Here is a 21,826-nt window from a genome sequence, read left to right on the forward strand (position 1 = left end):
TAGTGCTTTACAAGCTGCACATTGACTACTCTAAAATATATCCAAGTTTCATTTCTATAGCATTGTCCCTTGAGAAGATATGCTAAAACTGTTGAAATGGGAGGGGTGTACTCACTTTTGTGAGATACTGTATATACATTGTGTTCAAGGTTAGTTAAGCTGTGAGTCTTCTTGTTAGAAGACACCTAGGACAGGTATGGATAAATAGCTTAGAAGTTTTATTATGCTTTAAAGTTATAGTGCATTTTGTACATGAAAGCTGATGAATTGAACAGAAAAGTATGCGTTAACAATGACTTTTAGTAGGAAATAATATCCTTTAATGAGTAAAACACCCTTATATACGCCACCTAAATGTGGGCCAATGAAAGTTTACTAATTTGCATCTACAAACCATCATGCAATGCGGTAATTCTTAAACACAATTTTCTGCTTTTATATAAAACGTATTATGTTGTCCTTTTTTACAGAATTGTATACATGATTTATATTCATGTCTTAGGCAAGAAAATGTACCGAATGTCTAGTTACTTACCGTCAGTGCAACATTTGTTAGATTGTTGTGGTATATATTTCCGTGTTGCTGACTCTCTCGATTGCCCGGATGAACCTCGGTGGTCCGGGGTGCAGGCTTCAAACCTGTAGCTGCTTAGCGGCAGAGTGGTTCAATTCCACCTTTCGGGCGAATTTAAGAGATTAACAATTTTTACTTCACGTTTCTAAACTGTCAAGAAACCTAGGATTAAATCTCACTTTTAGGGAGGTGAGATCTTCGTTGTTTTATAAAACTTTTAGAACGAGATACTCGAAGAAATATTAGGGAAAATCGCATTCATTTAATTGTATAGTATTCAGTTTTACAGTAAATCATTTATACGTCTAAAAATATTTTTTCCACAATAATTTCCAATGAATGAACTTCACCCGGATGAGGATATTTTAACAACCAATCACAACGGCGTGTCCGTCCTACGTCATCAAGAGTGGACGCTTGTTGCCCTTGACAGACATGTGGGGGGATGTACAGAGAGCGGGTCTAAAAATTTAACTCCAGCTATCTGATCCTCACCTTCCCCCCCCCCCATCAGGTATGTTGGTATAACGTGTAATTATTGCAGATAAAATCACACAATTTATTTTGCTTTGCCTATTAGTTTGCTACGCTTCCTAGCTGCTCAGACATGAGCAGAGAACGTTTAAAACTGGAGGATCACAATGTGGCAAAGCGAAGATTTAGGTGCAAATCTAGACCTAGTTTTTAATATTAAACTAGACGAAGAAGGAGTAGCACTTTATATAGTGATAATGATAGCGATAATAATGATGTTGATGATGATAATGATGATGATAAGGAAGAAAAGCTAACAGAAAGAAAGTAGAATTAGATGTTACAGGGTTGTGCCACTTATCTGTTTTCCCTGTTGTGCATTTGATTGGAGATCTAAATCTGTATAAAGATTCCAATAAATCTGCTTTGTGACATCTATTCTTATATAAATCATATTAAAAGATATTAAACACATACAGGTATGTTCATTATTTAAAAAAAAAGTCACCTTTTTAACCTTGTTTTTTTTTTTTTTTCTGTCTTCACAAAGCAGGATGCCGTTACACAAATACCCGCCACGCCTGTGGGAAGCCATGAAGTTAACGAAAGGGATTTATGCTTGTCTGCCACAGCATTACCTGAAATCCCTTCAGGACACGTCACTCCCTACTCCGGTGCATTGGAGACCCCTGGGTGTGAAATACAGGGCAAACCCAAAAACAGGCCACAGAGAAAGGGTTCAGGATGTACCCATTCCTGTTTATTACCCTCCCGAGTCACAGGACGGTCTGTGGGGTGGAGAGGGCTGGATTTGTGGCTACAGATACACCAATAACGATAAAGTGAGGTTCTGGATATGACTGTGTTTATGATTATGTGCTTGGATTGTTAGATTCCAGTAAAGAGAGTATACATTACAGGGTTGCCTTTAAAAGGAGTGTACCTGAAGCTGAGACTGAACCTGGAAATAAAAATTGAGATGAATTGAATTTGCAAAGTAGACATTTGGTTTTCAGTTCTATTTTATTAAAGCACTTTTAACAATGGACATTGTCCCAAAGCAACTTTACTGAAATGAATAGATAGATTTCTCCATATTTTCATCTACAGGTTTAAAGCAGGAAACCAACCTGCAGCATGATGAGCTTTTTGAAACACATTATTGTATCTGTGCTGAACACTTAAAAAATTATTGTATATTTTGTAAGAAGCAGTTAGTGATTGTGTCAGTTCAGTGCACATGCTGATAATCTGTAGTGTTTGTCTGTATTAGGTCCAGTATCACCAAGCTGCCACTCTTGGGCAAAGCCCTTAACTCTCTGTATCATGGCTGACCCTGTGCTCTGACCCCAGCTTCCCACAATCTCACTGTGCTGTAATGTACACAAGTGTGTGTGTGTGTGGGGGGGGGGGGGGGAGCCCCTAAATTTGTTCATCTGCCATGTCTGTGAGTTGGCCTCTTTTCTTTTTTTTGTGTAAAGTCGGTTCTTAGTCCCGTGTTTTTTTCTGCAGACTTTGTAACAAATGTTGCAGTCTGGCTTGTGAGGGTAGTGTTGCGTAAACTGGAGTTTTGTCATAACATTGCCACGTTCTTAACTACTTAGTTGCTGTGTCTAAAATGTGTTCCTCGATCTTAATAATAATGTCATAATAATTCACCTGCAGCTCTCTCCAAGAGTGAAGAAGACTTGGAAGCCTCAGCTCTTCAAGAAGGAGCTGTACAGCGAAATCCTGGACCAAAAGTTTAACATCACGGTCACGGCTCACACCCTGGATCTCATCGATGCCGCTTACGGCTTTGACTTCTACATTCTAAAGGTAAACCTGATTACTCTTTTTCTGAATAGAGTATAAGATTTATGGTCAAAGCTACATTTGTATGCAGGGCCTCGCTGTGAATAAAGCAACTCTCATACATATATACATATTTATACATTTATTAATTATACAAACCCGATTCCAAAAAAGTTGGGACACTGCATCCTGTGTACCCATTTCAGTACCCGGATCCTTCATCTACGCCGCCATGATGTTGTAATTGATGCAGCATGTGGTCTGGCATTGTCATATTGGAAAATGCAAGCTTTTCCCTGAAAGAGACGACGTCTGGATGGGAGCATATGTTGTTCTAGAACTTGGATATAACTTTCAGCATTGATGGTGCCTTTCCAGATGTGTAAGCTGCCCATGCCACACGCACTCATGCAACCCCATACCATCAGAGATGCAGGCTTCTGAACTGAGTGCTGATAACAACTTGGGTTGTCCTTGTCCTCTTTAGTCCGGATGACATGGCGTCCCAGTTTTCCCAAAATAACTTAAATTTGATTCTTCTGACCACAGAACAGTTTTCCACTTTGCCACAGTCCATTTTAAATGAGCCTTGGCCCAGAGAAAACGCCTGTGCTTCTGGATCATGTTTAGATATGGCTTCTTTTTTGACCTATAGAGTTTGCGACGGCGAATGGCATGGAGGATTGTGTTGACCGGCAAAGTTTTCTGGAAGTATTCCTGAGCCCATTTTGTGATTTCCATTAGAGTAGCATTATAGTAGCAGTAGGACACGTCCCAGTCTCTGTAGTGTTGTGATCATATTTATGTTGCAGCAGTGGTGCTGAGAAAAAGATCTAGCTAGCTAGCTAGCTATCTAGCCATCTATCTATCTCTCACACACACACATACACAGGTGCATCTTATTTAGCTAGAATGTTGTGGAAAAGTTCATTTATTTCAGTAATTCAACTTGAATTGTGAAATTTGTGTATTAAATAAATTCCTTACACACAGACTGAAGTAGTTTAAGTTCCTGGTTCTATTAATTGTGAGGTTTTGGCTCACATTTAACAAAAACAGTCCAATTCACTATTTCAACAAATTAGAATATGGTGCCATGCCAATCAGCTAGTCAATAATCATAAATATAATATATAGATAGATAGATGTGTGTGAGTAATTTCGAGACTTGTAATGTCTTTGCAGCACAGTAATCTCCTTGAAGAGCTTGACAAGTACACTTCAAACTAGAAGTCATAAAGTGCCTTAGTTACAGTGGCTAAAGTTTTGTATAAAAGTGTTTTCAACACATTTCATATAACAGTATATATTAACAATATAGACTTGTAGTGAAGAGCAATAGAACATTAGTGCAAAAGAATATTTCTGTGCAATCATAAACACACGTGTACACCTTACAGTCTCTGTGGCATTAAATGAAACAGTAACTGAATACTAGTCGGGATCATTTACTTCTAACATACAAACCTTAAACACAGAAACTAAAACAAAAGACACCATACTATACACATGAATTGAAACACAAAACAACTTCGAACGTGAACAAAAAAAGTGCTGTGTACGGTGTGTTTAAGTACCAATTATCTGTGAAATGTGAAACAGGTGAAGGAAAAAAAACTTGTAACAAGTGCAGTCATTTGTGGGAAATGCAGTCTGTGATACTGGATGTAAGCCTTAAATCTTTTTTTTTTTGTTGTTGTTGTTGTTGTTGTATCACATGAGTAGTAATGTGATACAGCAAAATGTACTGCAATGTTTAATTCTGATGCTGATCAGTTTTCCTCTGTGCCAAAAACGCAATATTTATGACATTTGGCCTTTTATCTAGAGCGACTTAGCTATTTTATTTATTCAGATAAGCACTTAAGGGTTAAGGGTCTTGCTCAAGGGGCCCACCGTGGCAAATTTTGTGTCATGAATTTAACCACCAAGTTGTACTCACGAATAGAGGTCAACTGATTGATTGCTGGAACTATCGGCTATCGACAAAAATCCATACGGATAGTTTTTCCGGGTGGCGTTGCGCTGTTGTTACGAGAGCAGCCTCTAGAGGCCAATCGCTGATGCGAAATTTTGCTCGTTTTGACCCGCGAGACTGCCCAGCACTGAGATAGCTATATTATGTTTATTATTTATATAATTATATTTATTAATTAATATATTCATATTTGTTTCATTTAGCACATATTCATGATTCAGTACTGTTTTTTTTGTTGCCTTTTTCATGTTTTTAATAAAATTCAGTACTACTTTACATGGAGTGTTATGTATGTTTGTTTGTTTAAAAAAAAAAAAAAAAAAAAAAAGAATCCACTATAGGTCCACCTCTATTCACAACCCTTCGATTAGATGTCTAATTTCTTAACCAATACTCTTTGGTTTTAATTTGCACACATTCTGTATATTTCATTCATTGAGTACATGTTGAACATGAAGAGCAAAAAATGTCCTTTAGCTTCAGAATTTCAGACTGAGGTTTTGTGGCTAATCTCTGCTTTCACTGTCTTTCACAAATTTAAACATTGTTTGACTGCAGCGTGAGAGCTTGCTCACGATGCTCATAATTCATAAGTTGATCATAAGGGTATAAGTTCCTGTTTGCACAATTGCACTTTCTGACATTATGGTACACAGTCATGATGGGGAAAGTGTTTATTATTGCACTATCCCATGTCACTCAGATGAAGATAGGTTCCCTTTTAAGTCTGGTTCCTCTGGGTTTCTTCCTCATGTCATCTCAGGGAGTTTTTCCATCCTCACTGTCACCACTGGCTTGTTTATTAGGAATACGGATGACGTTGTAAATGTACGTGTATTTGAATTTGACTGAAAGATTGATAGACTTTCGGGGAAAGTAAACGTTTTTCCAGGATTTTCTTTCTCCCCAAATGTTACAAGCAATCATTGAAAAATGTAAAGAGTCAAGTATCTCCTAGCGATGAACGATTATTGATATATATAATTATGTATTGAGCTAATAAGAATAGAACCAAAGCTTCTGGAATTCATGACTAACTGACTTGAATCGATTTTTTTTATATCAGACACCAAAGCAGGACTTAAACTCCAAATTCGGCATGGACCTGAAGCGTGCCATGCTCTTGCGATTAGCACGCAGAGACACCGAGCTCTACCCAGACGATCCATCTCGAAAGGAGAAGATCTACAACAAATACAAGGTATGCAGTTAAAAAAAAAAAAAAAACTTCATTTATGATTAAGTTCTTTTGAATGTGATTTAGTTGAATCTCAGATGCTCAATCGATGTTTTTCTGTGCGTTGGCTTGCGCGTGGTGGTGAGACAGCAGTTCGAGGTTCCTGCCGAGGAGGCAGAGTGGGTTGGACTGAGTATCGAGGAAGCAGTCGAGAAACAAAGACTCCTGGAACACAAGGTGACTTGATTGTAATTGTAATTGTGAAGCAAGAACATTAATGCTTGTGTCCAAGCCATGCACACTACACACATCTATGTCTCAGAGCGTCTGTTCAGTGCATAATCAGCCAGTAAAGACAATAACCAGAGGGATTGATGGGTAGGAAAACTAACATGGACATAAGATTCACATGTGCTTTTTGAACATCCCAATCCACATTTGCCGTTATAAAAGCCTCCACTCTTCTGACATGACAAAAGAAACCGCTTCATGAAGATATGGTTTACATGGGTATAGCTCTCAAACCTTTTGGGACGAATTGAACACTGACTTCACTCCGAGCCTCCGAGCTCTACATCAGTACCTGACTTCAATAACGCCCTTGTGGCTTCATGAGTACAAATGTCCACAAGCACACTCCAAAATGTAGTAGAACATCTTCCCAGAAGAGTGGAGGTAATTATAAGAGCAAATGGAGGCTGCATGTGGAATGGGATGTTCAAAAAGCCAATACAAATATTATGGTGTGGTGTCCATATACTATATATGGTAATAGACACTTTAGAATTCCTAACCAAAGTAATAGAAATGTTTTTAATACAAAAAGTTCAAGTTAAACGAATTATTCTATTCGTTTAATCTTGTCATTTTATACATTTCTTTTGCACTGGTTATTCACTATGCATTTTTACACCATCCATAACATATAAGCGCATTATTATATATTTCACCCATATTAAATCTGGATCATACAACATTCATGCTTGTACATGACTGTCATTTGAGCATGGTATCTCCCGACATCTATGCACAGTATATTACTATACAGTAATCCCCTACAGTAATCCCCTGCAACCTGATATGTAAACACATATGTAAACACATCTTATAAACCTTTCCTCTGCCCTTAAACACCTTTAGTATTCTTAAACCTACGTCATTTTAACTTCAATTCTATATGGCTACTCACCAGTGAAGACGAATGGTGAAGACGATGATGAATTAAGTGTGCGGTACTAACGATGAAGGTGATGACGATGAAATGAACGTACAGCAAAACCCTATTGTACGAGCAAAGATGCGGGCGACCTCGCTCGCAATATCTTACCGTATTTTGCGAGCAAATTTCGAAGGCACGAAATTCGTTCCACTCGGTTGTTCAGTGCAGCAAAAACCTACCTTTTTTTTTTTTTTTTTTTAGTGTTAGATTTTTTATTTCACTAGAAATCTTGAAAAATGTCTCCCAAGAAAATCAGTGATGGTGCTGGGAAAACGAAAGTAAATAGAATTACCATTGAAACCAAGAAGTGTTAAACCACACGAGTGTTAAATTATGTTTACCGTACAGTAATTTGCGGTGTATTTGTTTGTTAAAATAGGCTACAAATAGTTTTTAAGTGCAGAAATAAGCGATCGAATGAGATCTCGGAACGGATTCGATCGCTTTTACATTCTTTCTTATGGGGAAAATGAGTTCGAACGTACGAGCAAATGGACCTATGAGCAGTTTTCACGAACGAATTCTGCTCGTCCAACGGGGTTTTACTGTACTTCATTTGCATACCCGAGAAGAACATTCCAGCTCTATAAGATAACAATACTACCTATATACCGCAAAATCAAATATGTTCCATGTAAAAACCCGCCGTGCAGCAAGACTGCGAAAGGAGGCGAGGGATTACTGTAAATACATATTACCTACTGCACCTGCTGTACCTTATTCACCCTCAACCCTTTAGATATGATCCCCAGACCCCAGTGTGATTATCATACTGCTGTTAATTTATTGCAAATAAGCCACTTATGCACTTCTGTTTAGATGCTAACTGCATTTCATTGGCTCTGTACATGTACCTTGCAAAGTGACAAAGTTGAATCTAATCTAATCAAAATATTAGTTTTGCTTTGTGTGGATCATGTGCTAGTTCAGTAGAGCAGAAACAGTAAGCTGTGCCCATTCCAGAGGAAGATGTAGTTAATAACATTTACTTTACATTACATATATTATTCTTTAAAAAAGAAAACTGAACTGAACTTTTTTTTTTTTTTTTTACTGAACACCGATATGGATGATCTATTTTTGTATTCTGAATCTGTAAACTATGACTAATGCTATTGTTTCAGCACGACAGATTAAAAAAGGGGAAAAAAAAGGAAATGTACAAGAAAAACAGGAAACCAAATACCAGAGATAACGAATGCTAAAAAAGTTGGTTCAATCAGGAAAATTAGATCATTCAGTTGTTTGCTAAACTCATCTTTATTGTCGCGCAGGATCCTGAGCCGCTTTACAAGAGCTGCGTGGAGAACCTGGTGAAGGAACTGGCCCTGCAGAAACTCTCTGAACCTCAGGTTGTGGAAAAGAAAGACTAATTGCAGTCAGTGAAATGACAATAAATGGGAAAAAAAAATATTTATTTGAGGTTCTGTTTGCGCTGCGGTGTTTTTCCTTTTCTACTGATGGCACATGCCGGTTTTCTGTAAATATCTAACTTCTAGTCAAACAATAAAGAAATTCGTCATCTAATACACGTCTGTCAGACAAAGTATGTGTTGGCTGCTTTTTTTTTTATTTTTACTTTAATCACAGACTCTTCTATTCTGTTTATATACTATTCTGCCAGCAGGTGGCACTGTTTTGATCTCATCTGAGGAAAAAAACTGATACAAGGCCAATTCTCAAACCACAAACACACACGAACCTAAACCCTACATGAATTCAGCAAGACGCTTGTTCTTTTTTTTGCAGAACCCACAGCTTTTACAAGTTTGTATTTTGCACACGTTGTCCTTAAAACCAGTACTTAAATATCACAAAGGTAACAATCTGTTTTATTTTTTTATTAAATTACACAAGATTGTATCTATATTGTTTTGAAGTCAGTAAATTTAAATAGTGAAGCAAATAACATACAATTCAAAATAAGCACTGTTCCAGCATGCATTGCGGTTCCAAGGCCAACCACAGTGTATCACATTATTTAAATAACAGTGTTTTTACTGCCCATTTAGATCGAAATACAACTCGTGTATATGGGCTGATCATATACTGCACCTATAGCTACAAGTTCACTAGACAAAAATCCATACACAAAATGGACCCATCATTAAAAGAAATAAATGGTATAAAAAAATCGGGAGAATTACACAATGTCGGAGTTTCCCCACCGGCGCTGACCCAAGCATTCGACAATGACATGATGGAATCTGACTTTGCAGCATTTCTTCTGTCCATCGATTTGCATGCAGCAAGAAGGGGAAGGTTAGCGAACCTTTAAAAACCTGAACAGTTTCCATTCCATGTGAATGATTGAACAAATACCACGTGATGGAAATCCACTTCTACTGAATCAATGACACACGACATGTTACGAAATATATTGTACAAAGCTACTTTTCTAAAGAATGAGGATATAATGAAATTTCATAATGTCTGGCTTTATCCATATGTAGCAATAGCTAGTATGTGACATCACTTATCCCCAAAAAAAAAAAAAAAAAAAAAAAAAGCAAAGGATCTAAATGAAGCCTTTAATACGTGACACACGGATGCGTACATGGAGTGCGTTTCGGTCGGATCTTTTACAAGTGGAATTCTGTATATAGATGTATATGACAATCCTTCACCTGTTGCTACGTCGTTTACAAAATGTACAAAATAGTTCACGGGATGTCAAATTAATTCTAAAATGTCAACCATCTTAACATTTGTGCATCATTCGGTTTAATGCTATTACTTGACATCCTTTGTTGTTGTTGTTGAAAACACTCCAGCAGGAATGTGAATCCAGAAACATTAATTATATGAGTATATAAGAATGAAGGTAGTCTGGAATATTCAGTTCTGGTCCTGATTGAAGAAATGCCTGTGCCATCAACTAGTGACCTATTTGACAGTTTCTCCACAAACAGTATCTCTTCTCTTTTTGTCTGAACAAAGAGAGACTTCCCTTAAGGTCGTATTCATTTTCCAGACCTTACATCGCCACACAGAAGGGTATCAAGCTCAAGCTTACTACACACTACACACACACACACACACTCCAAAGAGGAGAAACAAACCAAAGCCTGAGCAGCCATGACTTTATGGCATGGATATACAAATATCTCAAATACCTTTGAGTAGCCTCAGGGGTTGGACATGCAGTGTCAATCTAAACAGGAGACCCCAATCCTAATTTTCTACTAATGAGAACGAGAAACTCTTCGTACAGCTCTACTTTTATAAAGAGTCCAACAAGATCTTCAGGAATCGTCTTCGGTTTTGACCTGACATAAGAAAATGTCCCGGAGGTCTTGTGGAAGTTCCTGGTTGTAATGTGGGTCGACGAATAAAGGAGGCTGTTCGGCTTCCAGGTGATTCAGGTTGGGGTCTGCGTTGTTGGGATTGGGCTCTTGGCCGTTCAAAAGATGGAGAAAGTTCTGAGGGCCCAAGCATTCATTAATGCTGAACAGCAGGCTGTTTATTGTATCTTGGTCCAGGCTGACGCACGGATCTGAACCGTCTTCATAGTGAATCTCGTCCAAGGTCTGAGAGAACGTGGCCTGACTCTCCTCCTGGGCCGGAAAAGCGCAATCGGGCACTTCGACTGGGAACGACGGATCAAACTGGGGCGCTGGACCTGGTGTGCTTATCATCGTATCTGTAACACACAAAAAAAAAGATGGATCAATCAGTGTATCGTCAAGGAAACACTGCGTGCGTAAGTATTTGCCGAAACGCTTTACCTCGGCTGGCACTGCAGTCCTTATTGGATTTTAGTTTCCGCTTCCGTTTGACCTCGTATGGATCTGCACAACAACAACAAGAAAAAGCCATGAAACAATACTTTTAAGGATCTGGATATAAAAAATGTTTAGCTGGTTACAGTCACCACAGTTTTAGAATAAAACAGTCCCCTGTGATGTTTCATGCTACAGGAACAAATGAGTCACGTGCTGACCTGGATTGTGCGACAGGTAAGTGAACTTCACCGGCTCGCTGTACATGCGGTCTGAAATGCGACGGAGAGACACGTTCACCTCGACCTCTTCTGCAATGTCCTGTTCCTGATACGGCGGTGACTTGAAGACAATGGCGATCTGCCGGTGCACGTCGGTCTGGGCGAACTCGGCCTTAGCCTCCCAGCTGCCCAAACTGAAGATGATCTCGATGTCATCTGTGGAACACACACAAAGGCATGGAATTTGTTATTAAGCATAACAATTCTGATTATAACAAGACAATACTGCAATTATTTATAATTAGTTAGGATTGTAGAACAGTCCAAACCAATTCCTATTGTGGTTCATCAAAAATACAAAAGAAACCAACATTGCACTATGACTAAAGCTTCCCATCCATGGGTCACCATGCTTGATGATATCAACTGGAAATTAGCAGTCATTTGTTTTAACTACAATACAGATTATATGATCATCTTTAAACCCTTCTTAACATGCAAATTTTTTGTGAAACTGAAAATGAATTTCATTAAATAGACAAATCTTTCCGGTTTGTATACGGGGGAAAAACCCAAACTGCACTTCAAGGTCTTATCAAATCCAGTTTTTGGGGGGGCTAGATTCCTCAGAATCAAGCAACGTTGTTGCTAGGAAACCAAATAACTTTTAGTTTCATGTGAAATGCAGGAGTTACTGACAACAGCAATCACTCGACAGAAAGTCTTCTATTTAATTATTTACTACCATATATTATAGTACAGCAAAACATTTGCAAGAATATAGCGAGTTAATTTTGTGTAAATTCGTAAAAATACAGTACACCGAATCACATATACAGTGGGTACGGAAAGTATTCAGACCCCCTTAAATTTTTCACTTTTTGTTATATTGCAGCCATTTGCTAAAATCATTTAAGTTCATTTCTTTTCCTCATGAATGTACACACAGCTCCCCATACTGACAGAAAAACACAGAATTGTTGACCTTTTTGCAGATTTATTAAAAAAGAAAAACTGAAATATCACATGGTCCTAAGTATTCAGACCCTTTGCTGTGACACTCATATATTTAACTCAGGTGCTCTCCATTTCTTCTGATCATCCTTGAGATGGTTCTACACCTTCATTTGAGTCCAGAAATTTTTGATTATACTGATTGGACTTGATTAGGAAAGCCACACACCTGTTTATATAAGACCTTACAGATCACAATGCATGTCAGAGCAAATGAGAATCATTAAGGTCAAAGGAACTGCCTGAAGAGCTCAGAGACAGAATTGTGGCAAGGCACAGATCTGGCCAAGGTTCCAAAAAAATTTTTGCTGCACTTAAGGTTCCTAAGAGCACAGTGGCCTCCATAATCCTCAAATGGAAGACGTTTGGGACGACCAGATCCATTCCTAGAGCTGGCCGTCCGGCCAAACTGAGCTATCGGGGGAGAAGAGCCTTGGTGAGAGAGGTAAAGAAGAACCCAAAGATCACTGTGGCTGAGCTCCAGAGATGCAGTCGGGAGATGGGAGAAAGTTGTAGAAAGTCAACCATCACTGCAGCCCTTCACCAGTGGGGCTTTATAGCAGAGTGGCCCGACGGAAGCCTCTCCTCAGTGCAGGACACATGAAAACCCGCATGGAGTTCTCCAAGATGGTGAGAAATAAGATTCTCTGGTCTGATGAGACCAAGATAGAACTTTTTGGCCTTAATTCTAAGCGGTATGTGTGGAGAAAACCAGGCACTGCTCATCACCTGTCCAGTACAGTCTCAACAATGAAGCATGGTGGTGGCAGCATCATGCTGTGGGGGTGTTTTTCAGCTGCAGGGACAGGACGACTGGTTGCAATCAAGGGAAAGATGAATGCGGCCAAGCACAGGGATATCCTGGACGAAAACCTTCTCCAGAGTGCTTTGGACCTCAGACTGGGCTGAAGGTTTACCTTCCAACAAGACAATGACCCTAAGCACACAGCTAAAATAACGATGGAGTGCCTTCACAACAACTCTGTGACTGTTCTTGAATGGCCCAGCCAGAGCAATGACTTAAACCCAATTGAGCATCTCTGGAGAGACCTAAAAATGGCTGTCCACCAACGTTTACCATCCAACCTGACAGAACTGGAGAGGATCTGCAAGGAGGAATGGCAGAGGATCCCTGAATCCAGGTGTGAAAAACTTGTTGCATCTTACCCAAAAAGACTCCTGGCTGTATTAGATCAAAAGGGGGCTTCTACTAAATACTGAGCAAAGGGTCTGAATACTTAGGACCATGTGATATTTTAGTTTTTCTTTTTTAATAAATCTGCAACAGTGTCAACAATTCTGTGTTTTTCTGTCAGTATGGGGTGCTATGTGTACATTCATGAGGAAGAAGAATGAAATTAAATGATTTTAGCAAATGGCTGCAAAATAAAAGAGTGAAAAATTTAAGGGGGTCTGAATACTTTCCGTACCCACTGTATAGCGAGTGCATGTACTGTACAGTATACAGTTTTGTAGTAGCCTTTGCATAGTTTTCTGCATGTTTATCGGTTGACGTGTCCCATGACCTTAAAAAAAGAGGGTAAAGATTAAAGGTACACGTCACCGCATTCTTTCTGTACAGTACTGTGTTCAAATTTTGCTTCATTTTATAATTAACAATTATATTTTTATTCATAAATTTCATTATTTTAACATAAAAAAAATTCCCTATACTTTTTTTGGTCTATCGTGAGATCAGTGAGAGACCGGGAAAATCAGCCGAACTAATGAGTTATGTGGCAAATGCAATTCCGGGATAAACAGGGGGCGCCAGATTCCAACCGCGGTAAAGCGTAAGATTACTGTATATTATAATATGTTCAAACTACATATTTAAACTATAGTACAGAATATAATATATTGCAGAAGGGATTTTGTTTAACTGTGCAATAACTAATTACAACTTTTGTGCAATAGCAATTTTAACTGTGCGATATTAGCTAGTGCCAATGGTTTGTTTGATAGTGTAACTACTACTATTATTGTTTTTTTACTGTAGCATGTTTAGGTAAAGCAAGATGTGCTTAAAAGGAACTCAAACTGGCAGGAAAGCAAGTAAAAGTAAGCAGGTTTATCCCATATTTAACTCAATTAAATGACTAGGGTATTCAGTAGTAATGGGAACGCACACACTCGTGTTTATTTGTGTGAACATCCAATCATGTGCCAGCAGCACAAAGCATATAATCATGTAGAATTATAATAATAATAATAATAATAATAATAATAATAATAATGTAGAATAAATCAGGTTTTTTCTAGATCAAATATCAAATAGGGGGTTAGCCCAGAGTTTTAGAAAATTTTCATTCTCCTTAGATTTTGAATACACAAGAGTCCCAAGTTTATATATAAGGAATTATGTAAAAAAAAAAAATCCAGTCAGTGGTAATTCTACTTTTGGAAATGCCTTAATGATGAGTGGTCAGAAAAGTGCTTACAAGACATTTACAGTGACTCAACTACAATTTATTCTCATGGTAAACAGAAAAGAATCTCAGAATACACAACCTTAAGGAAGACGGAAGAGCAAAACCTACAAAAAAAAAAAGACCATATCAAGTTTCACTTCTGTCCGCAAAGAACAGGAATCAGAAGCCACGGTGGGCACATGCTGAGACGGGTGAGACTAGCGAAAATTGGAGAGAGAAGAAAAAAGGAAAAAAAGGAAATCACTTTTGGTTCCTAGTTCAAGATCGGAGTTGCGCTCACCTTTTTGCACTTTGTCGCAGAGCATGTAGATCTCTGTCTTGCCTGTACAGGGACCTTGCACAATGTTCAGCCTGTTGATTTTCAGCTCTGCGGTTGTAGTAGCTTCTGTTTAGAGGCACAACGTGATATTAATGTTTCAGTTGCTGTATTGCTAAACTGATTATAATTAGTGACATGTTTACACATCGTTAAACGATACACTTACTTCGTTTGTGTAAACATTGCTGTATTGCAAATTTTGTATATTAATTAATTGGTGTATATTACATCGTTCATTGACTGTAGGGAAAGTGGTTGCTCAGGGGTTAAGAGTCTAGAAAAGATCAAGGGTTCGAGTCCGGGCACCAAAAAACTGACAATGTCGGACTCTTATGCAAGGCCTTTTAACCCTCTTTGCTGCAGGGGTGCTGAATTATAGCTAACCCTGCACTATGAATCCAGGTTTATAACTAGCTGGGATATGCAAAGAAATAATTTCACAGTGCTGCTGTGTATATGGTAGTATATGTGCATCTCAATAAGAGAGGCTGATGCGATTCGCAATGTGATGTATAGCCAATGAAGCAGCCACCGAGGCGATTCACCCCTATTACGATGCAGGGCGAGCCGATTTCGATTTGATTCAACACGATGCAATTCAATGCTTAACGAGGCAATGGGGGGAAAAAAATGCTTTGCAGTTCGATATGGTACAGATATTTCCCTTTTATTTCTTTGGTTCAGACAGACAGCAAGTCATAAATTTACATAAGTGCCTTCTGACTTCTAACGCATTGCTCTTTCACAAACAGTGTGTCTTTGTAGTACAAAAAAACAAAAATAGATGAAATAAACCCCGATTTTTTTTTTTCTGTTCTGTCCCCAGGAAGATGCAGCTCTACCTCTGCCATGTTGATCTATATTTTATGTGATTTTCAGGACGCACTGGAGAAACAGTATAGCGAGCAGAAATCAATCTTCATATCAAATTTTGGTAGAAAATTGTTTACTTTCGAAATATTAAAAGAAGAGTGCATCTTCTAATAATTAAGTGTAAATAAATCGCTTTTTACCGATGTAAATATGTTAAAAAACGAAGCATCGCTTTTATTAACTGATGCATCACATCGCTAACTTTTCTTACCATCGCTAGACAAGTTGAAGCCTATTTTTATCTTATTATCAAATTTAACGTAACAAGAATGTCTGAATTGATCAGGACAATAAAGGCATTTTATTAAACTTACTTTTGTCATAAATGGGGTTAGACACCACAGGGTAGAGATGGGTTTTCTCCCCATCATTTCTCTCCAACTCACACTGAAAGCATAATCTAACCACATTCATGTCCATGTCCTCAATACTCTTCGAGTGGCCAGCTATCAGTAAAAGAAGGGGGGGCAGGGGTAGGGGGTGGTTAGGAAGAGAAAGAGAAATTAAACATGTATCTTTAAACATTTTTTTTTATCAAAATCAAAAGTAACTCTGTTGCCACTATGGCAAGAACAAGACATATGGTCACATATTTAATAAAACTATAGATTGCTGAAGAAGGAAAAAAAGAAAAAAAAAAAAAAGAGGAAAAAAAAAACGTACTGCTGAATGGATCAATATTTTTCTTCTTCCTCCTCAACAGCGAAGCATCTAATTCCTTCCTCCGAACACACTGGATACCTAAATTCACAAAACTGAAAAAAGAATTCAAAATGTGAAACCTCCAAAAAATAACAATAATAACAATAATAATAGTAATAATAATGGTAATAGTAGTAATAATAATAATAATAATAATAATAATATGTTGCATCAGTACTTCTTTGCAGAACACTGTCATAATTCAAAGTATAATCCTCCCTGTCAAAGTTTATCCAACTGTATATTCAAGTGACAGTAAAAAGTTAGTCAGACATGTAGGAAAAACTTTATAGTAATCACTTTAAAATAATCATGCATTTTAAATGAAATTTTAATTAAACCTTAGTGGATTCCCGCTTAGTTTTAAAAAGCAAAAAAAGTTAAAAAGTTGAGTAAGTTAAAAAGAAAATCTAAGTTACGTAAAACTTAAAAATTCTGCTGAATTCAGCTTTAAGTCACAATACCAAGCAGTAATTGCATACATTTTTGACTGTAGGTGTACCTGTGGCGTCGTGTGTTGTGGGGGTTAAAGCTGACCACACAAACACCATCTGAGCAGTCTTTTCCAACCAAGCAGTGTGGGTGTGGGCGATGAGGGATGTCCTTTGTCACAAGAGACACTGTGACAGTCACATTTTTTATCCTATCAATCGGGCCTTGAAGCTATCGGGAAAAAAAAAAAAAAAGTATACCTAGAAGGTTACTATGAGTAAACGATGATGTAATATTCCCATCCTTAATGCCATAAAAGGAATGCTAGATGATCAAAGTGGAAAACAAATGTTCTGTTTGTTTTTTGTGTGGTACTTCCCACCTTCAGACCACACCAATCCAACGCCTCTTAAAACGGGGCTTTTTTTTTCTTCACACTTTAGAGTTAGCACATAGAGAGCAACAACCATTCATTCAAACCAAAACAGGGACAATCCCCTTTCGGTCTGGGCTAGCTGGTACATTCCAGAAACAGAAACAGCTACAGCAACGGTCTCAAACACGATTTGCGTGTTTATTGCAAGCAATTTGTGCAACTGCGTGCCGTTCGTTGTGCAAATGCACAAATTCGAATGGAAAGCTCACACAGACCAATAGAAAGCACAGAAAAAGACTGATTCCCGGCATTTCGAGACCGTGCTTACTCATTAAAAAAAAAATAAAAACATTTTAAAAAACACCTGGCGAAAGGCCAAAAGTCAGAACATAGATTTACCTGTCGTGAGGTAAGCAAACTTTCACATTCTCAAATGTATCTTTACTTCTGAAAATAAGATGCCTGACGAGTAGTGTTTATATTTCATGACATTAAAATTCATGACATTTATTTATAGAAAAAATAAATAAGAATAAAAAAAAAAAAAAGATTTGATGTATAATTTACAATTTCAGCTACGATCCCTGAAAATATTCCAAATGTATGCACCTTTCAATGAAAGCCTTCCGATTGTATCTTCATTTCTTTATGGACCGTACACATATCTCATACATCTTAAACAGTTTTAGGGTTACAGATGTAGCTATAGATGTATAGTTGGTTTAGAAAAAAACTAAAAAAACCACGAACATACGCATGCACACTGGTATGTTCCAACCTGTCACATTTGTCATTGGTTTGCACAGCTGGAACACACATGGAAAACTGCACTATAAAGTTTTGGTAGCTCTCTTCTTTCTTATGAAAAACTTATTATCAATATAAGGAAAGCAAAAGTTTAAAAAAAAGTATATAGCACCTCAGAAAAGTGCAAACATCCTGTCCAGTGGCAAAAACAAACAGTGCTGGTATCAGTTCTTCATATCTAATGTGTAAATAATGTGAGTTCACAAAACATATTTGGTCAGGGGTTTTTCAAACTCTTTGTGGTATGTTCCAACACCCACCTCGATGGTAGGAAGTGTCTTGTTGACCTCAGTGCTCGAGGCTCCCAGAATGCTACCAGCCGATCGGCCCTCGCACTCATAGCGGAACCTCATGCCTCGCTCCTTGGGCTGTTCCACCACCACCAGCTCTGGTTTTTCCAGCAGCTGCTCCAGCTGTTCAGTGCCCGTGTGATGAGGGCGCACATAATGAGCCCCTGCTGAAGACGTACCACGCCGCTGGCCTCTAGAGCCACGAGATGATGGCAGAGCCGATATGCTGTTTGAAGGCTGCATGTTGTAGTTCTAACGATGGAGACGAAACAAGACAGAGTTGTTAGGAGGAGGCTAGAAAACAATAGATATCCAACATTAACGTCAAATATCACCACATATTTTATGTGTTATCGAGGTTTAATAGGTGAACAAGCGCAAAAAAAGAATCACGTTCATTAAAGGGCTGTGCTTTTATATCCAATGGTCTTGTTAGTTTTGAATAAACAAGAACCAATGATTGGCAAAGCAACCCATTCTGAAATAAAGATTTTATCCCATCCTGCCCTGGCACATTGCATGCTCTTAAATAAACACAATACAATGGATAATGTATAAATTACATGTCACTTTTTTTGGTCTACAGCAATAAAACATATGAAGCAGTGTGAACAGAGAGGTTTTTTTTCTTTTCTGTTGAAGAGGTAGACGAGGAGGAACGAAGAGGAGGAATGTAAGTCAAAGGGGAAAAAAATAAACAAGTCTCCCAACGGCCTGTTTAGCTCGCCATTGCAAAGTCGCAAATCAATGGTGTAGCAGCAAAGTTCAAAAACCAGAAGCGAGAGAAGCGAAAGCAACAGTTAGTCAGGGCTGGGCGACTGAGAGAGCAACGGTTCAGCATGAGAAAAAGAGAAAAGGTCTGAACATGCCTGAGGAAGAACGCAGATGGCCTACACAAAGAGCAGCTAACAAGAGCCAGGAGGAGCACAGTGAAGAAACAGGAAACTCATGCAGAAGGAGAAGTAGCCAATGAGAATGAAGAGAGGAGGAGTTGCTACATGCGTGCTCTTTTTGCCAGGAGAGGCGCGCACGAGGCATAGATCATCAACTGAAACAAGGCTTCAGATTACTACTCCAGACGGCTCTCCTAAAATGCTCCTCATTATTATTGGGTTATAGATTTGTCTTCATTCTGAGCACCCATCACCTCTCATGAACCTAGCACGAAAATAAAGCGTCTGTATCGTCACACTACAAAGATTTATAGTCAAATGGAAAAAAAAATTTTCTCACTCTCTTTGTGGTTTGATTGTAATCTGCCTCCCTTTTAAGCATGTGCCAAACTGTCAGTCTTTTCAAGTCTTTAATTTAGAATAGATTGGATAGTTCATCTTGTAAAAAGATGATCATTTTCAATATACAGAAAGCAAAAGTAAAAAAAAAAAAAAGGAGCCTCATCAGAAAAGTGCAGACATCCAGTACAGTACCAAAACAAAAGGTGTTGGTATCAGTTCATCATATCATGTGTAAATATTAGGTAATCAGTTTCTCAAACCTATTAGGTCACGGGTTTTCAAACTCTGAGCAACATGAGAACCTTTTAATGGACCCCTGAAGGTAGAATTATTAAAGGGGCATTTTTTCTAACATTAATGCATTAACATTTTGTTTATTTATTAGTCATTTATAGACCTATGCATTTTTGAATGGGGTTTGGATCAAATCAATAGGAATGGTCAAAAAGAACAATACAATTAATATAATATAATATAACATAACATATTTAAAGAATTCACTAAGGGCACAATAACCATGAGCGAATAAAAAAAAAAAAATCAAGTACAGTGTTGCTACTGACCTTGGAGGATGTGCATCTGGGGACAAGCACTGTAGAAGAACTGCGTCTAGCTGTTGCTGTCGGGGTGGGGTAAGTCTGATCATCAGAGTCTGTGGGTGGAGGAGGAGGACCTGGGAGATTATCAGGTTGACCTCTTAGGAATTCCTCTAGGATTTCTGCATGGCGACCGGCAGACAGACAGACAGACGGACAGATGGAGAGACAGACAGACAGACGGACAGATGGAGAGACAGACAGACAAACAGACAGAGAGACGGACAGACAGAGAGACGGAGAGGCAGACAGACAGACATTCAGAGATACAAATAAGGTTTGTAATGCAAAGATGGCTCAAGCATTGTACACACTGATAAGGAAAAACTCTTTAGCTTTACATATTGAAATCAGAAAAGACCTTGTTTTTCTTTAGTGCTACAACATAACGAGGCACTTTACCTGAAAATGGTTATACTTCAACATTATAAACAACTGAGACTTTATGACAGGACTCACCCAGATCCATCTCTGAGAAAGAAGACACAAAAACAAGCATGCATTAGAGCCTGGATGTGCACAGGGAACAAAGTGAAAGTGAAATTTGTACATGCTATAGATGCAGTGTCATGTCCTTCCTATATATATTGAAACGCGTTTCATGTCCATGTCAACAAAAAACACGACCAGGATCACGTCAGTACCGAATTGTACAGACAGATTGACAGGGTGTGTATTTTTTTTTGTGTCCGGCATGAAAATGACACCATTTATCCAGACTTTGGCTACACAGAGATCCGTGTGATAAAATGGCGGCTCGTGTGTAATGATGATGTTTACTGTTTACATGTTTACAGTCTTCTATATCCAGTGATTCGGAGAGGAAATGAGCACTCAGTGACCGCGATCAATTCCCAACTTGTTTTTTAACAATAGTCTAATGTCGCAGTTTGGCCTGGGAATAGATCAAGATGAATAAATCAATAAGTTACAAAAAAACAAACTTACCTTTGGTCCCAGGCGCGCCGTTGAGAATTGATCCGTTCATTATTTTCATGGCAAAGTGAAGTCAGTTGAAGAAAAAAAAAAAGTTTGGTTTCTTGAAAGGTTCACCTCCTGCTTCGTCCTGGAGAGAAGAACCAGACTCTACACCCTCATTTCCGCCTGCTCGACTGGTACTGCTTTATTCACCGACGCTGGCTGTTCAAGCCGATCTGTCTGTGTGTGTGTGTGTGTGTGTGTGTGTTCGCTTCAAAATATCTTCTGCTTCTGCTTCTTTCACACCCCCTCACACACACTCACTCACACCTCGTGCGGTTCGAAATGGATCTGCAAATCTTTCACTTTTACAATCACGTTCGACTTTATGGAAATCCCCTTACGTCACCGCCGGGGAAACCCCATAAAACCGTCGCCTGGGTAACGCATCGACAGCAGGTAAAAGATCACTGCTGCGGTTTGACACGCAAAACACGACCGAATAGAAAATCTTACAGTCGTACGAATTGTTTGTCAGGAGGGTCGTGACGTCACTTGGCCTAAGTAATAGGTTTAGCTAATATGGAGGGTAATAAGTGGGTCATTAAGTCTGATTTCATCCTTCAGTTTCTGAAGTTCTGACTTAATAATAATAATAAAAATGTGAATCTAA

At 38.5% G+C, this 21,826-nt stretch overlaps 2 protein-coding genes across 7 annotated transcripts; one reads left to right on the forward strand and one right to left on the reverse strand.

The window, feature by feature from the left end:
- The first annotated feature begins 152 nt into the window (after nt 1-152).
- mrpl28 (mitochondrial ribosomal protein L28) lies at nt 153-8,743 on the forward strand. Of its 2 annotated transcripts, none has more exons than XM_083548951.1 (6): nt 153-1,088; nt 1,602-1,890; nt 2,714-2,866; nt 5,887-6,021; nt 6,148-6,234; nt 8,491-8,743. In XM_083548951.1, exons 2-6 carry the CDS (start codon nt 1,603-1,605, stop codon nt 8,587-8,589), a joined length of 762 nt encoding a protein of 253 aa, XP_083405077.1. In that variant the 5' UTR covers nt 153-1,088; nt 1,602; the 3' UTR covers nt 8,590-8,743. The 2 variants fall into 2 exon arrangements, with proteins under 2 accessions (XP_083405077.1, XP_083405078.1); XM_083548952.1 differs by having other exon boundaries at nt 960-1,088; nt 1,599-1,890.
- A 293-nt stretch (nt 8,744-9,036) lies between these two features.
- relb (v-rel avian reticuloendotheliosis viral oncogene homolog B) lies at nt 9,037-21,760 on the reverse strand. Of its 5 annotated transcripts, none has more exons than XM_083548892.1 (11): nt 21,184-21,760; nt 20,695-20,706; nt 20,203-20,357; nt 18,375-18,656; nt 17,002-17,162; nt 16,461-16,552; nt 16,112-16,243; nt 14,886-14,990; nt 11,160-11,375; nt 10,945-11,007; nt 9,037-10,859 (listed from the first exon to the last, which is right to left on the reverse strand). In XM_083548892.1, the coding sequence occupies exons 1-11, from the start codon at nt 21,230-21,232 to the stop codon at nt 10,462-10,464; spliced, it is 1,665 nt and encodes a 554-aa protein (XP_083405018.1). In that variant the 5' UTR covers nt 21,233-21,760; the 3' UTR covers nt 9,037-10,461. The 5 variants fall into 5 exon arrangements, with proteins under 5 accessions (XP_083405018.1, XP_083405021.1, XP_083405019.1 ...); XM_083548895.1 differs by having other exon boundaries at nt 20,638-20,706; nt 21,184-21,758; XM_083548893.1 differs by lacking the exon at nt 20,695-20,706.
- Nucleotides 21,761-21,826: the final 66 nt, after the last annotated feature.

The sequence above is a fragment of the Silurus aristotelis genome (genome assembly GCF_946808225.1).
Source record: "Silurus aristotelis genome assembly, chromosome: 8".
In the NCBI taxonomy this organism is placed as follows: Eukaryota; Metazoa; Chordata; class Actinopteri; order Siluriformes; family Siluridae; genus Silurus; species Silurus aristotelis.